We start from the raw sequence: 18,343 nt of genomic DNA on the forward strand, positions 1-18,343 counted from the left end.
GCGGTAATTTTGAATATCGAAGTCTGTTAATAATTTATTGATTATTTCAGATGTTCAGTTTTGATGTTTAATTTATCGATCCTAAGTTTTGTAAATAATTTTATTATTAAATTTATCGTTGAGTTCAGCCGTGTGTACTTTTATTTATAAATCGTTGAAATTCTAATTGTACATCATAGATCTCACATACCCGGGGTCTCTTCAGCATGCTTCGGGGGCTCCGTGACCCCACATTCTCAGCCCACGTGATCAAAGGCGCCTCCACCGGGGCCACCGTGCAGGGTCTATGGCGCTTCCACCGGGGCTCCGTGACCCCACGCTCTCACCGCGCAGGCTCCATGGCCTGCGAGCGAACGGAAGAGAATCCGTTCAAGACCATGGTCCCTTCTTAGATTTAACGTAGTTCACAAATTCACCGTTCTCATAACGTAGAAGGCAGCAGAAAATCCCTGACTTTTTACACTATCGGTATTTCAGAACATGAGACACGAAATCTCATAAGATGATAGGTCTATCCTATACCTAGTCGATGGTATCACGGTGTCGAATGTAATTTCTGATATCGGAAACTGTTATGTAGAGGTGCGCTCTATCAGCGTAATTTTCGTGGGACACCAGGTCCCATAAGATGTTAGGTCTATTCTTATATTTCGTCTGTGACCACAAGTTTGGCGACGCGGTCTGTAAGGGGGAGAGTTAATGCGTTTTTAAATACTTATTTTTTTAAACAGATACCTGCATGACATAGTAACGTCATCTAAGCTAAAGAATATAGTACTAATTGACTGGGAGTTTCAACATTTTACCATAGATGACGTTACAGATCTACTGAACTATATTCACCATCACGTTGAGAAAAATCGAGCATTATTTAAACAATATCACTATTGATAATTGTTAATAACTATATCAGTTGTAGGAAATTCAAAAGACAGTCTGACACCGTTGAAACAAAACATTTAATTGCGGTTTGCACTGTTTCCCTGTAGTTTTTTTAAACGAATTTATACCATTGAGCATGACCGCATAAGAAAGCGTTCTCATTGACACTAGTAACATTCGATGCATAGTGGGGCGGACGACTATTTTAACCGTTGGTTGTACGCCGCATGAATTTATTAACATGATCATTGTCAGCATATAGCACCGCGAGAATGCGCCTCGGTCAGTGAAAAAAAAATGGTGGTTATTTGGGTGTAGTCGGGCGATTTTCTGCAACACAAATGTGAGTACCGGGTGACTAAGGGAATTACGAGTGCTGTTTGTCAGTGCGTCGCGAATTTAATATGACCGGGTCTAGAACGGAGGTAATGGAACACTCGATAACCGAACGGGTATCGTATGTATACGCACGAAACCGCGACACTATGTAGGTATTGTTGTTCACGCATCTCCGCATGACAAGTTACTTGGCGGTGTTCGCGGCGCGTTTTATCAGTCAAAAGTCCAGGATAGCCTCGTGACGTTCTCGAACGGCGGACAGACCCGTGTCGACGATGGGGCATAAAAGCCGCCTGCTGCAAGACAATCCGTAAAATATGTACCCGACGCGATATTTTTGGGATAGATGTCACATTATCTTCTCAGTGCACGACTATATCCGCGCGTACCAAATACGTGTGGCATTTATTTGATTTGCGGTTGTACGTATTAGTGGTGACTTCCTCTACACCCCGTAACACGCAGTTGTTCCCTTGTGTGTACAGCATGCGGTGCAACGATGTGTCCGTGAGATACGTATATCGCGGCATATACGTAAGACCTGCTACTCACTATATACTGTCAACATTTTTCAAGTGACTATCCACGGATGCTTGACAACATACTGCGTTATTGACGAAGTCAATTTTTTTTTTCTCGCTCACCCCTTCTTTCTGTACCTCCTTGTTTCCCCTTATCCCTCTGATTCATTTTCTTCATTTGAACCAGTATTCCCGCGGCCGTCTCGTTACGGTTCGAATAATACGAGTGTTCACCTTGTTGACAAATAACGAAATGTGTTGCATGTAACGTTGAATGTGCTGTGCGTGTGCGTGCGCGCGCGCGCGCGCGCGTGTGTGTGTGTGTGTATATATATATAAACGTCATACACACATGTATATATATGCATACACATATATACGCGAAGCACTAATTCTGAGATCGGTTGCCCTCACATTTATTGGCAGTCGACGTGATCAACATTATGTTATCGATGTTGCTAAATTTATACGATTTGTACAATATATAAACGTTTGCAAAACAGCAATTATACAGTGTCACAAGAAAGACTATGCATACGCACATACGCACGTAAACACGCATATACGCGCGCACAATTCTGCCCTCTATAAAATAGATTAATTCAAGGTTTATTGATAGAATTCTATTTCAATCACAATGTTCATATGCCCCTCATTTTCTTTTTTATTCATGGGAAACAAGCTGTTGATTTTGTTGCATTTTTTCATACACGTCATGCAGTTTCTGGATTATTCATAAACTAGTTGGATACACACTCACATACCTACTCTTTTGTGATTTGTTCAACACCCTGGGGTCTAGTAGATCTTAATTTCTTATTAACAAACATTCCAACCTTATGAACGAGGTTCTAGAAATCTTTTCAATTCTACAGTGTCTGTAGGAATGTTTAATTATAATACATACAACAAGAAAATAGAATAAAAACATATATGTCTATATACGTCTAAGATAAAAGCATTTATACAGAATTTCATTTTTATGATGTGACAATGACCCATAGGTTGTGCTTCCAGGGTTAACATATGGCATATACATACGCAAAGAAAATATGTATTAATCATTTGGCATATATAATTGTCAAAAACATTATTAATCTTGATCAAAATGCTTTGTGAAATAAAATATATGGTAGAACAAAAAAATATTAACTTTGATCAATATTGCAGACATTCAATGTGCAAAATTTGAATGAATTATAAAGCCTCATACAGTTAGTACCTTTTCTTGTTGTTTATCCAAAACAATAAGATTCAATTAAATCTTCTATATCAATAAACCTTTGATGTAATCCTCAACTATTAATTATTAAATTTAGAATTAGAGAATGATAAATTTAGGCTCTTAAATAAATAAAAAATTCATTTAAAATCTAAGATATCCATAATATATTTGTATAAGATTTGATGAATATTAAACTATTATTGTCTTACATCTTTTAAACTTTTATACTGTGAAATTCTGAGCAAATCATTTATACAACTTCTTTGTATATTTTTTTGCAATAAAGATTGTTGTTTTTCGTTAATATTTTCCTTTTTTTCTGTTTTCAGAATTGTTCAACTTCTTTGGTATTAAATATTTATTGAGAATTTGTGGTAGGAAGTATATACACTAAACAAAGAAGGAAAATATCTGTGATGAGCATAAGAATTGTAAACTCTTTACGCTATAAATACATTCAGTATTTCATAGTTTGAGAAATAATCTTAATTGAAAAGAAGAAAAAAAGCAACACTATGAGTTGTTTTCCTCGTACATAATATAATAGTAAAGGTTTTCATGAAGTTTCTACTCAAGTTAAATAGATAAAGGGAAAGGAATATACTTAATAGGTGAAAAGAAATTTTATAAAGTGAACTCTTTCGTAAGTTGGTTATGTGCAATGCCGAGATGCTGTAATGAAAACAAGGCAGTGAGTTCGGTGAGCACCAGTCAGAAGCACAATACAGAGGATATTTTGTTAACGCAAACTCGTCCTTTTTCAATTGGGAATCAGTTGGAATTAGATGAAGATCCGCCGATTGTTGAGAAATCACATAGAAGAGTACGGTGTGATTTAAGTCCAGTTCCAACTAACACAAGTACTAATTTGAATATAAAACTCTTAAGCATTAAGGTAAATCTTTGCAAGATTCAGATTTCTGTTTCTTCTCAGTGTATGCTGCTTTATATGCATAGAACATTATTTCTTTATAATTAGTGGTTTTAGCACCATTGTATTTATTGTAGGGGGAAAGGAACAGCCGTCAAGATCATCAGGTGAGCACTGGGTCTGGGTACAAAGAAAAGGAGAAAGAAGCTAAAAAGAGAGCAGCTATAGGCAATACAGTGCGAGGACTCCTCTCATCTGGCCACAGCAGGCAGGACAGGTATAATGATGTCTGTATCAAAATCATGCTTCTTACATTGTCATGTTTTACCTTCTGTCGTTTAAATTCTTTGCTGTAATTCATTATTCGCTTCTTATTTATGTGTGATACATCTGATATAATTGATTCGTGTATAATATATTTTGAAATTGTGTCTGAATATTGCATTATCCTATAAAGACTTTAAAATTTCTACTTTCTTGAATATCAAAAATATATGAATTTGCTCAGTATTACATTACAAACTCACTGGAAGATCTTCTTACATGCCCCTGCTAATGTGTAATAGTGTTTTGATTAAAGGTACATATACACAGAAACTTGTATGCATCTCATCTGTACTTTACATATTGAACATACATTATAGTTACTGTATCATAGATTTCAAATCATCTTAAATATTTTTAGAAATTGTAGGTGTTAATTAAAGAGATTAATTAAATAAAGAAATTTGTACATAAGGCCAAAAAGTATTACATATAGCAATGAACATTCCATTTAAAAATAAAAATGTGAATTCAAATATGTATTTTCAGAATTACTGAGCCTCATCTTGAAGTATGAAATTTTGTATATATTCAAAGGTTAGTAGCTTTAGAATGTAGATGACTGTTACGCTGCAGTATAAGATTATTGAATTAGCACTCATCACCTCTGAAACATTAATGAAAAAATTATATTTCATTAATAGTGTAATTACATCACTTACATTACATTTGGCTTTCTCAACCTTCAAAAATTGCTTCATTCTCATATCATATAAGTGTTCCTAATTTATTTTCGTCATTTGTATAAACGATACTTAACTGTTTTACATATTTCATCTTCTTGTGAGATTCAGCAGTAATTCTATACATCAATCGCAACATTTTGGCGTTATGTAATGTAACATAATTTTAATCTTGACATACATTTAGTACCGATGAGACTAAAAACCTAATTAGTACTTTAATTTATAGTTATTCCTATCCATGTTTGTGTAAGAAAAAGCATTTGAGTGCAAAGCACGTGTGCATATATATGTGTAACACTTTCTTGTTTTCTTTTCATATTATATTACCATCTTAATATAATATGATAAGAAAACAAGAAAGTGTTACATATATATATATATATATATATATATAGTATTAAACACGATTTTAATTTGCTTTTTCAGTAGTCCTATCGTCTTGCAAGAATTAAATTAAGTTCATTCCTTTCTGTTACAATAAAGCTTGTTATCTTTTGAAAATGTAGCCATATTGCAAATACATAGATTGATTACTCCATATAAAGTCTATGGAACAAGTAAAATTAACATTATACAAAAGTAACATTAAAGAGACTTTCTATCATACTCAGAAATGGTTTTTCTTTGAATAACATTATATTTATGTAGCATCTTCGATAATGTTTTAGGTATGAGACAAATAGGCAACGTTCTTCAGGCGGAAGTGGCCTGTCAAGTTTATGTCCAAAGCTGGTGGCCAGTGGAGGTGGCAATAGCCAGGGTGGGATTAGTTTGGCAGTGGGCCACTTAGCCTCTCAGGAAAGTGGAGGCCCATGTTCAGTTGTTACTACTCAGAGAATTCACAATCACACACATAATCATAAACGCCAAAGAAAATTGTCTATTGTTTCGCAAGCTGGTACTAGTGCTCATAATTCTGGAGATCGAAAGGTTTGTCCTTATAAATTCTCTGTAATTAAATTATCCAAAAGTTTGCAGCCATTTACTCTGTATACTATACTGAAAATTTCTTAACATTTGAGGGAAATTAATCCTATAATTGTCCTGTCTTCTTTGAATCCTGAAGCAAATATATATATATATATATATATATATATATATTTTTGTGAGAGCAAAATGCACTTCCCTGTTGAATAACACGTGACTTCCAATTTTTGGATGCCGCTTTTCAGTACATCTTTGTATGCCACTATCAATAATGTGTGATCCATTTAGACGTCAAGTATAAGTCGTTCTTCTACAACAATTTGCAAGAAACAAATACGAACGCAGAGGACTGATCATAGTACAGATTCATTGTCTATAACAACTAACGGAGTCGCAAGTAGTTCACCGTCTTCTAAAAAAAGAGTTTTACCTACGCTACGTATCTCGGAAAAATCATCTTCTCGGAATCTCAATTCGCCTTCGTTAGACAATGAAAATGAGCGTAGTTTCAGCGACGCAGAGGAAGCTATCACGGCAACAGAAAATGTGTTCAATGTGCCAGGTATTGCATTCTTCTTTAATTTTTCTAATTTACGTAGCTTGTACGAATCCGTATTAATCTTACTTGAAATATACAGGATCTAGTTCCACGCCACCAACACCAATTAGTCGAGTGAAGTCGAAAAAATCGGACGAAGATGAAACGAACGTGGAATATAGTATCCGTGAGGATGGTGCTGAGTCGTCGCAAAACGCATTAGTCAAAAAATTATCATTAGATTTTAACGAGCAAAAAGCAACAGCAGAATGTTCCGAATTCTCTAAGACACCGAATATCACGAAAAATATTTCAGCGAGTAGCATCGACGAAGAAGTAATCGTTCAAGATAAACAAAAAGTATTCTCTACATCTTCCATAAATACGCGATGCAGTAATAGCGAAGGAAAAACCGCCAGATCTAAAAGTAAGTACGTTACAGAAACAATAATTGGGCAGCAAAGTTGTAAAAATTCGAAAGAAATAAATATAGAAAATAATACAGATACGTCCATGGAAACGTCCACGAATTCAACAGGTAATAATAGAAGTAATGAAAAAGTAAAACGGAAAACGTCTACCGACTCATCCAAATCTACCAATATGGCGGAGAAGGAGGGTTTGAGTAAAGATTCCGAAGAAGACGTTGAAGATAAAATGGAGACACAACAGAATGAGGAAGTGGTAAAAAATTCAAGGTTTGTGACATCGAAAGTGTCAGAAGAGATAGTGGAGACTGAAGGAAAAGATATTGATACACAGAGGGAAGAAGAAGTAGAAGGAGAAGTAACAATATACGACGAAGATGACAATGGCACCAGTATCAGCGATATTGTTGCTGCACAAGCACTTCATGAATCTCTGAGTAAATTAGGGAAAGTACCACCTTTGGATACAGACATGGAGGACGTTAAGGACACGAGTGTCGAGGATGAGACCAAAACAACGAAGGATTCTCAGAAGGACGTCACGCAGGAAGAAACGGTAGAGGGCTTTATCGGTCCTTTGCTCGACGAAAATTTTAAAGCGGATGAGAAATTAACGCAAAAAGCTATGGCCATGGAGGAAGTGCGAAATTTGTTAATGAAAGTGAAAGTTCAGAATGTAGAAGATGACGATGATGAGGAAAAGGCTATAGGTATATCACCGGACGGTAGGTTCTTGAAATTTGAAGAGGAAATCGGTAGAGGCAGCTTTAAGACTGTATATAGAGGTTTGGACACTCAAACTGGTGTGGCGGTTGCGTGGTGCGAATTACAGGTAACACTACAAATTAATACGATATTTGTATTATTACTGTTAATAAATTATTTTTTATAAGGTACTAAAAATTCATTTACGTATTTTCTATTTAGGAAAAAAAGTTGAACAAGACAGAAAGACTGAGGTTTAGGGAAGAAGCAGAAATGTTGAAAGGATTACAACATCCAAATATTGTTAGATTTTATGACTATTGGGAAGTTACACTTACGCGTAGGAAATACATTGTACTAGTCACTGAACTTATGACTTCAGGAACATTAAAAACGTGAGTTTCCAATCGCGTTAAAATTTCACATTCTTATAGTTATTATACCATTGTAATTTATTAAATGATCTTTTATATAGATACCTAAGACGTTTTAAAAAAATTAATCCGAAGGTAGTGAAGTCCTGGTGTCGACAAATTTTGAAGGGTCTTAGCTTTTTACATTCAAGATCACCACCAATTATTCACCGTGATCTGAAGTGTGACAATATTTTTATTACCGGTACAACAGGGAGTGTAAAAATCGGCGATTTAGGTCTTGCGACTCTGAAAAATCGAAGTTTCGCAAAGAGTGTGATTGGCACACCTGAATTCATGGCACCGGAAATGTATGAGGAGCATTATGATGAGTCTGTTGACGTTTATGCATTTGGAATGTGTATGCTTGAAATGGCCACTAGCGAATATCCATACTCTGAATGTACTGGACCAGCGCAAATATATAAACGCGTAGTATCGGTAATATAAACTATTATTAATTCAAAATATATAGTTAAAATTCTTATTCAGTCCTATGAGCAGTTAATTAATATTAATTAATATTGACATTGTATAGGGTGTAAAGCCGCAGAGCTATGACAAAGTAGAAAACCCAGAGGTACGGGAAATCATAGAAATGTGTATACGACTAAAGAAAGAAGAGCGACCGCTAGTCAAGGATCTTTTAAATCATGAATTTTTCGCGGACGACGTTGGGTTAAAATTGGAAATGGTTTCGCGAGATTCGGCGGTCGCAGACGCGGAACTATCACGCGTTGAATTTAGACTTCGAGTATTAGACCCAAAAAAGCGTACTAACAAGCATAAAGAGAACGAGGCGATACAGTTCGACTTTGACATCCTAGCGGACAACGCGGAAGAGGTGGCCTCAGAGATGGCTAAGTCTAGCCTCATACTTGAAGAAGATGTAAAAGCCGTAGCGAAGATGTTGAAATCGCAAATTACTACTTTGTTACGGGAAAGGGAAGAACGTAAAGTCAAAGAAGAAAAAGAACGTTTAGATAGAGAAGCGGACACTACTAACACAGCCAATGAGAATTTATTGCAGCAACAGCTACTACTTCAACAGATGCAACTGCAACAACAGCAACAACAAATGCAATCAAATATGGGCATTCAGATGCAGAGTCAAGTACAAATGCAGCTGCAACAGAACCAGATAACTCTACAACCGCAACAACAGTTACAACCCGCTGCACAACCATCCCAACAACACAACTTACAACCACAACAGGTTCAGTTGGTTCAGCAACAACCACTGATGCAGCAACAGACACCGGTTGTTCAACCTCAGCAAGCACAACAGATACAACAAGTTTCTCAAGTGTCGCAACAGCAAGTTCAGTATCAGCAACAACAGTATCAGCAGCAATTGCAACAGCAGTATCAACAACAGCAACAACAACAACCATATTCACAGCATGTTTCGCAAAATTTGAACGCTACTTCCTCACAGTGTTCTACACCCCAGACTGTGCAAACTCAACCACAATTTCCTCAAGTGACTCAACAGATACAACAGCAACAACATATGCATCAACAACAACAACAACAGTATATACAGTTAAATCAAATGAACGTACCGCAACAGATGAGTCATCAAATGCAACCGCAGATACAACCACAAATACAAATTTTATCTCAGCAACAACATGTACATCAACAGATGCAACAGCCTCAACAGATGCAACAGCCTCAACAGATGCAACAGCCTCAACAGATGCAACAGCCTCAACAGATGCAACAGCTCCAACAAATGCAACAGCCTCAACAAATGCAGCAGCCTCAACAGATGCAGCAGCCTCAACAGATGCAGCAGCCTCAACAGATGCAGCAGCCTCAACAGATGCAGCAGCCTCAACAGATGCAGCAGCCTCAACAGATGCAGCAGCCACAACAGATGCAACAGGCTCAACAGATGCAGCAGATGCAGCAGCCTCAACAGATGCAGCAGCCTCAGCAGATGCAGCAGTCTCAGCAGATGCAGCAGCCTCAGCAGATGCAGCAGCCTCAACAAGTGCAATATTCTCAAACACAGGTACAGCATGTGCAACAAGTACACCAACATTCAGTCGCTTCTCCGTCAATTCAAAATCAACAGTTCTATCAGCAGAGTACTACAGGAAGTTCGGGGTATACTACGCAGCCTATATATCAACAGAATATATCTCAACAAATATATCATTCGTATACCAATTCTAATCCAGCTGGCCATGTTGAAATAATATCCAGTCAGCCTACTACTCAAATTTATCCTCATACAAGTATTCCTGGAAGTTCAGCACCTCCAACTTCACAGTCTTACATACAGCAACAATCGGGACAGGTTCAAGCTTCTGTACCATCTAGTATTAGTATTCAAAGTTCATCATCGGCGACGCACATACAGAGTGCGACAACAACTACTATTCCAAACATGCAGACTGCATCCTCAATTATTCCAAATGGTGGACATCAATCGCAACCTCAACAGAATCTCTTGGTTCAGATGCAATATCCACAAACTTCTAACGTACCCACTTCCGTACCTATGTCATCCGGAATGAGTGTTCCCGTACAATCAACAACAACCGCGCAGCATCAGCAGCATTTTGTTTCGAACGCAGATCAAATCACTACAGACAGATCTTCTTTACCTAAACAGGACACAATGGACTCTGTACAATCCCTACCAGCAGATTTGCCTTCGAGTGTTCAAGAACAAGTGAATGCATCTAATATGCCTAATGTTGCGCCTCAAGCCGCACCACCAAGCGAAGGGTATATTGACAATTTGAATTAATTTGAAAATGATTCAAAGAATGTGTGTTATAATTTCATAGAATTATTTATTCTTATAGAATAACACAAGAAAGTTCTGACAACGTTTCTTCGGAAAGGTGCAGAGTAAAAAGATCTGGCACGAAGAGAAAAAAACCTGGCATTAAGTTAACAGTTCTATCAGTGAGCAGTGGTGAGGGTCAGTCAGTGACCGTTGAATGTCAGCTAGACACGAGCAAACAAAAAACTGTAACATTTAAATTCGATAGGGATGATATGGTACCTACTGATATTGCTAACAATTTGGTAAGCTAGTGATACAAATAGAATTTAATGAACCTACAAGAATGGATAATAAAGGGATTGTGTTTTGCGTTTCCACAGGTTGCTGAAAATTTATTACCTCAATCGCAGTGCGAAACATTTGTAGAATTGATAGAAGACATCGTTAAACAATTGCGTCTGGACCCCACACGTGCTTTGCCTTTGGTAGCGCACGGTCCACCGGACCAGTCAGCTGGTGGTAGCCCGGTTACAAGCCGCCGTCCTAGAGATCGTGACCACAGTCTTGATACAGCTAAGGTAACAGTTTCTGTTCTGTTCTTATTCAGATCGATGAATATCTTCAAACTTATAGTATGAACTGATCAATTTTTACAATCAAATTTTAAGTAAAGAAGAATATCATTACCACTATTATTATTATTATTATTATTATTATTATTGTTGTTGTTGTTGTTGTTATTATTATTGTAATAATAATTATTATTATTATTTAAGGATCCGATACACAAAAGTCCATACTACATATCATAGGATTTAAGTAGATATCTTAAATGATTGTTTGATATTTATTTTCAGAAAATTAAGAAATCACAAGAAATGAAATGCCTGAATGTTTTTATGGATTTAATAGTATAAAAAATGCATAGATCAAAAAGTTCCACGATTCTGAAAGATAAACCTGAAGAATATAATTTATGTAATTTAAGTCTTTTGTCATAAAGCAAAAGTGTTTTACTACTTTTGTCTTTCCAGTTTATCTTTCATGTTTAATGTTTTTTTGTTTTTTAAATTCGCTAGAAATATTTAAGTACTTTGTTTCTTGACTGTCTTGTGCAACTATAAATACTTTGTTAGAATAGTTTAATGGTTTATAGAGACGGAATATGCATCACATGATCGCACTAAAAAAAAAGAAAAAAAAGAAATAAGGGCGTGCATATAATTGGTATGTATCGTTTTGGACGCAGCAGGTGAGACATGGCTCGCTAACTCGTCAAAGCAGCCACCGATCGTCGTACAAAGTCCATCGTAGGCACCGTTCGGTGAGTTCATCGTCCCCGGCGAAGCACTTCCTCTTTCCCACATTTCGACGTACAGTCCTGGATGTTTGTGCATCCTTTTTTTAATTGACGATATACATATACACTGTGTTCGGACGTTTGTGTATCTTTTTAAGGCACAGCGATATCATATGACGACATCTCTCCTGTGTTTAATAAGTTCATCACGTAGGCAGTTCATAATACAATGTTTGGAATATTTAAACGAGGCGTTCATGCTTTTGTTTTTATGCACTTATTAAGTTCCTAATTCAATGTTAACTTTGAAGGCATTTCAGGAAGATTCCTTAATCCCTGTTAGAAATACTAATTGAAATTGAAATGTATTTCACAGAATTCCATGCGAACCTCAGATAATATGATTTCACATTATATTTCGGTAATATAAAAGATCTAGTATTTATTTCGAGTGAATTTATTAAATATTCTACCAGTTTGAGATAAATGTTCACTATTAGGTATACATGTGTTCTCCTATAAACGTTTTATTTATTGTATACTAAAGTATATTTTGTAATAGATTTTTTAATTTTAACACAGTCTTGTTTTGTTCATGTACATTGCAATGTTTTTGTGACGAAACTTTGTGCGTCCATCTAGACAGTTATTCGTTATATGTTTCCAGAGAGACGAAACATCCAACACTTCTACTCCAACGAAATTATTGCCGATTGATCAGATTATATCTCATATCACCGGCGCCACCACCGAGAAACAACAAAGCGTGCAAACGCCTGACAGTCAAGTAGGTCCTGAGAACACATCAGCTGAAGCATCCAGACGATCATCTACCTCGACACAGAATACAGACACACTGACACCAACCAATTTACCAAGTGATCCAACTGATACTCAAGAAACAGTAGTCGCTGTGACGAATACAGATCCAGGTATAGAATCGCATAATGCATCCAAAGAGGATAAAATCTATCAGTGCTCGACAACATATACTCAAAGTTCAGTACTCGATACCATTGCGAACCATATCAGCGAAACAGCGAAAGAATTTGTCGGGCAAGAGACAGCTGATCTTCAAGAAAAGGAAGGAAACAAGGAAGCACAATCAGATACCGCAGCTGCAGAAGTGGTTACACTAACTGCGCCACCCCCAGTCCGAAAAATCTCTCGCTTTTTAGTCAGTCCCGTAATTGAACAGAAGATTCTTTCAAACGAAGAGGATGGGTCTGCTGGTGCAGAAAGCGTAGATAAAGCCAGTATTTCGGCATTACAATCTAATTTAATGTCACAGGTTAATGTATTCGACGAGGGACAAGTGAAACCTGACGATTTAGAAGGAAATATTTTAGAAGCGCAAACTGCAGCAGTTCTTCCTGAAAAACCTAGCATCGAAACGATTATACAGAATACTCAGTACGTCGCGGAACAAGTGGATAACGTTCAAATATTGCAATCAAGTCAACAAACGATTGGTCTTCAGAATATTATACAGGGACAAGCAATGCCGCCTATGTCGCAGATGCAGCCGACCATTAACGCTGTGCAATCTAGTCCGCATAATGTAATTGTACCAGGATCAGCGATGACACATCAGTTGCCTCAACAAATACAACCTGCCCCTCAGAACATCATGGTTACAGCTCAAAAAGATTTGCAAACTCAAGTTCCCCCTAACAGTGTCAACTTACAAGGACAGTACCAGAATCAATCTATGCCGTGTAATGTTTTACTGCAACAGCAACAAATTACTGTGCAACACAGTTTGACACAGATGAATATCCAACCTGAACTTCAGCATCAAGGACAGATGCAAGGTCAGCGACCAATGCAGCAATTTCACTCGCAGCAAATCCCACAACATCAACAATATGTGATACTTTCCGGGCCCATTCAGCAATTGCAACCAACAGCGATTGTGGACGAAAGGAACCGTAGGATCTCAAATATTTCGACAACATCAAATATGTCGACAGACTCACAGATGTCAGAAGTAGCCAATCTTACAGATGATAAGAAGCAACCCATGGTTGTACCTAGTTCATCCATGCATCATGTACAGCACGTTCAACTGATTCCTCAGCAAGAGGGACAAAACGTTGCATCTTTGCCACAACCTGTACTGGATCCAGCACAACAACTCCAAACAGTTCCTCAAAATATCGTGAATGTACCAGTGAGTGCATCCGTACCCGTTTCAGTGCCTACTCAACAAGTTATCACTACCGAAGTCGCTCCCAAAGTGACAGTTAAAACGAAGGAGGTATCATCGACACTACCAGATCTGGCCCAAAATTTAGCAAATATACTTTCCAATCCGAAATCAAAATCTGCGACGCCCCATTGCATGACCAGTCACGAGCCAAATCCAGCTACAAATGTTGCACCCGCCACTGTACTGGACTATAAGCCTAACCTTCAGTCTGAACAGTATTTTCAGCCTATTCAGCCAGAGGCAAGTCAGATGCAAATACCGCCACAGGTGCCACATAATTATCAAGCAAACATAGTGCAGCCAGGAATATCGCAAACTTTTCAAATTACTCAGCAGTCCCATCAGTCTCAGATACCTTTGCATCAACCACTACAATTAAATGCAGCCCAACAAATGGATCCTAATTTACAAATTACACAACAAAATTTTCAAGGAATTCAGACTATATCGCAAGGGAAATGGATTACCACTACAAATCAGAATATTATACAGCAGACTGTACCAATGAGACATTCTCAGCAGAGTCAACCACTGTTGCAACAAACTATCCCTGTACAGCAACAAATCATGCAAGATGTACAGAGCATAGAATGCTTGGCTACATTGGAACAATCGCAATTCCACTTGAAACTTCCAGAACAACAACTTCCAAGCAAAACAACCGAAGTGGAGAATCAAGAAGCAACAACATTGACTGGGTATGTAAGCTCTTATTGAGAAATTCGATTATTCAAATACTTTTACTAACGTTTTTATTTTGTTAAAACATTAGACGTGTTAGTACTGAGTGTCACCTGTTGTCGGAAAATGAGAGTTCCAGTCATGATGTAACTCCTGAGCATACAATTGTTGAGTCTGTAGATTCACCATTGTTTACACAAAACCAAATGCTACAACCACAACAGCAGCAGCAGCAACAGCAGCAGCAGCAGCAACAACAACAACAACAACAACAACAACAACAACAACAACAACAACACAGAAAACTGAGTCAGCAAAATTCTTTAGATAAAGTATCAGAGACTGTTATTGGAGCAAGTGGATCAAGTGGAACTGGTCCACAAACAATAGCAGATCTCCATCAGAAACTTGTACAGTTAACGAACCAGCCATCCGAATCACATAATGTAGGAACACCGCCTATAAGTTATCCAGCTACTCCTCACAACCATCAAATAGTAGGAGGATACGATGCGTACATGCATTCTTTACAGCAAAAGTTGGTTAACATTGGTATGCCAGTTTCAACCACTCATGGTGTGGTAAGTAATGAAATCGTACGTTAAACAAACGTAACAAATTAAACGCATATTATCAATATGTAATACAAAGAAATATTTTTAGGGTCCCCTGTCACCACAGGCAACAATACAATCGCCCGCTTGCTTAACTGATTCGAATGTTACAACAAATATTGAGGGTCTGGCTTTAGCACAGGATACCTCCATTCATCAGCTTGCGCTGTCTCAAACTGTAAGTTGTGTTGCCAAATTTAAAAGAGGGAAACAGAGAAATATTAAAATCAACTAACGATGCGTATACTTTAGCATTATATTACAAACAGTTGTCTTATATATTTAGCATGTAGATTGCTCCCTTGATAGTCCAACACCGGGGGGAGGTGCTGCAGGATCAGAAACCATGAGCCCCAGCAAAGAAAGTATAAAGGTTCGAGCCCAAAGACCCGGATCTCGTCTACAAGAATTGGAGCAAGAATTAGCAAAGATTCATCATAGAGGCTCGGTTCTCTCGACAGCTTCTCCGCAACCTATTACTCCCCCAGTTTCTTCTGTCAATTCCATTCAGATACAACCGCCGTTCTATTCATCTCAAAGTTTATTGACTACTGTTCCACCTGTGACAACTGTGCCGATTGCTACTGTTACTCCCAGTGTCATTACATCACGTTCCGACACGAACACTCCAGTGCTAACGGAATGCCAGGAAAATGTTTCCGAGGTATGTAGTACATTGTGTAATCAAAGTTTGAGATATTTTATAAGCATCATTGAAAGCTAAAATAATTATACAAATTTGATAGAAGGTTAGCACAGCGCAACCTGTTAGAAAAATATCAAGATTCGTGGTTTCCAAGGTCGCAGGTCCTCCTAGTAATGCAGTTACACCAAACCAACAACAATATGCAGAGGATCCGAAAGTTTACTATACGGAGGATGCACAGGGTACGAGTATTAGTATCGATCTTTAAAAAAAAACTAAAATACGGGGTTAAAACTGGATGTTAACTATTTTCTTAAATTACAGGTACACCAGTACAAATAATTCGTAGCCGTGAAAGTTCTATGCCACCTACGCAACCTAACCAATCAACCGTTAGTGCTCCTACAGTAGAAGCAAGTATCTCAGTTGCATATATATCTGAACAATTAGTTTAACGAATGTATAAACATTGATTTATTACTTTTAGTTAACGGAAAAGGATGAAAGATTTTGGACATTGACACCAAGTGAAGAATATCAGTTGCTTATAAAAAAGTAGGTTTCCTTTTCCGTCAATAAAACTTCAAAGCTTTCCGACAATCCTGAAACAACCTTTCTTTCTCATTAAAGGCAAACTATGGAACTGGAGACGCTTCAGAGAAGACACAGAGAGGAATTGGAACGTTTTCAACAACATCAATTGCAGCTATTGATCCAACAGCAGCAGCAAGCAAGTGCACTTCATCAGCACCATCATCAGCATCATCCGGTGCTTTATCACACCGTCGCAACTAGTCTGGCGGGTAAATAATTATTTTTAATGCAATGTCATCGGTCATTCACTATTCCAAAGCATTCTGTGCATTTCCTCCTAACAGTATGATCATCGTCAACTATAATGACACGAATTTTTTTTATTTAATACAGGACAAACTAGACTTCCAAGTACAGAAGACTATTTAATGTTTAATACAACGCCTCAAACTCCATTGCAAAAAGCTCCAAGTAATTATCCAGACACCGACGAAACGTTACGGTTAGCTATGCAAAAATTGAAGCAAACTCCTTTGCAACTACAACCGCAACAGGCAACGGCTGGAATACCGCACGCTTATGTTATTCCGATTCCAGTAGTGCCTTCTGAAACTATGCAAAACATGCCCTCTCAGCAGTCTAGTAGTTACACGAGCGAAATTGCCGAGTCGTTCGAGTCTGCACACAATTCAATTATAAATTCGGCCCAGTATCAGTTCACGCCTATATTACCGGACGGAACGAATATTGCAGTGTCCTCCACTGGATCGTTAGTCACGCCTATTCCAATATCGAGTACGACGGGAAGCGGGGGTTACATCCAATACCACGAAAACCAAGCGTTACCAAATTTCCAAACGTTTAGCTGTACACCGCACGGCGGTTTCTTTCTGCCAGCTGGTTACAGACTGATATATGCTTCTCAGCCGGCGTCTCAGTCCCAGCCAGCCACACCGGCCACTCCGCACATAGGGAATTCTCACGATGGTACGCCGCCGACGGAACCGTTACACACAAATACTGATAATTCAGCTGCCCCTCCTTCTCACACTGATCAATAACGTAATTTTCAGCAAGCTATATTATCATCTATGTTTTCAATTTATTCGTTCTCGTAATACAGTAATACCCCCAAAATTGTCAAAGGGTGAAAGATCTGTTATTTTGACGAGTATTTCACAGCTGATAATTAATAGCCAGACCTAATTAAACATGTTCCATAGAGAAAATATACTTAAATTAACACTGATTTAACACTTTAAAAATTAACTTCACCAATGTAGGCAGCACTTTAACAGCTACTTTCTATTAAAATTCTCATTTTGTAAAATGTTACTCTTTCATATTCGCAAGTTCATTAAGTCAACGAAACACTTATTATTGTAGATACGTCGCCGAATTAAAGAAACTACTATCTACATATTAGAAGTGCTCGGAAAACGATCAAACCAGTATAAATACTTCGTCTTTTTTAGTTACGAATAACGTGTTATACTTACGATTACTCTGTTCTCAGAATTAGAATATCGATATAAGTGTTTAAAGGTTTAAAATTTGTACAAATTTGGGGAGATTGCTGTATACTTTTTATTTAAACTTGTTGCTCCTTATCCACTAATATGAGAGATCATACATTACCATTACGATTGTTATATTCTAATATAGTTTTGCTAAATACGACGTATATCGCTACCCTCGTCCTCCTAGTGGATGTTGCGTACGCAGAAGGAGGCATGAATGAAAGTATTTAG

The 18,343-nt window shown here is 37.6% G+C and overlaps 1 protein-coding gene across 5 annotated transcripts; it reads left to right on the forward strand.

Moving 5' to 3' along the window:
- The first annotated feature begins 1,250 nt into the window (after window positions 1-1,250).
- On the forward strand, window positions 1,251-17,875 carry LOC107194342. 5 transcript variants are annotated; one of them, XM_015583952.1, is made up of 21 exons: window positions 3,480-3,862; window positions 3,976-4,115; window positions 5,517-5,778; window positions 6,064-6,337; window positions 6,414-6,740; window positions 6,819-7,573; window positions 7,669-7,841; window positions 7,922-8,300; window positions 8,398-10,601; window positions 10,682-10,907; window positions 10,986-11,183; window positions 11,855-11,929; window positions 12,573-14,815; window positions 14,890-15,379; window positions 15,462-15,590; window positions 15,699-16,076; window positions 16,159-16,300; window positions 16,383-16,471; window positions 16,546-16,613; window positions 16,689-16,861; window positions 16,986-17,875. In XM_015583952.1, the coding sequence occupies exons 1-21, from the start codon at window positions 3,629-3,631 to the stop codon at window positions 17,651-17,653; spliced, it is 9,627 nt and encodes a 3,208-aa protein (XP_015439438.1). In that variant the 5' UTR covers window positions 3,480-3,628; the 3' UTR covers window positions 17,654-17,875. The 5 variants fall into 5 exon arrangements, with proteins under 5 accessions (XP_015439439.1, XP_015439438.1, XP_015439436.1 ...); XM_015583953.1 differs by lacking the exon at window positions 3,480-3,862 and adding an exon at window positions 1,251-1,307 and having other exon boundaries at window positions 6,414-7,573; XM_015583950.1 differs by having other exon boundaries at window positions 6,414-7,573.
- Window positions 17,876-18,343: the final 468 nt, after the last annotated feature.

Source organism: Dufourea novaeangliae, unplaced genomic scaffold (assembly GCF_001272555.1).
Source record: "Dufourea novaeangliae isolate 0120121106 unplaced genomic scaffold, ASM127255v1 scaffold28, whole genome shotgun sequence".
Lineage (NCBI taxonomy): Eukaryota > Metazoa > Arthropoda > Insecta > Hymenoptera > Halictidae > Dufourea > Dufourea novaeangliae.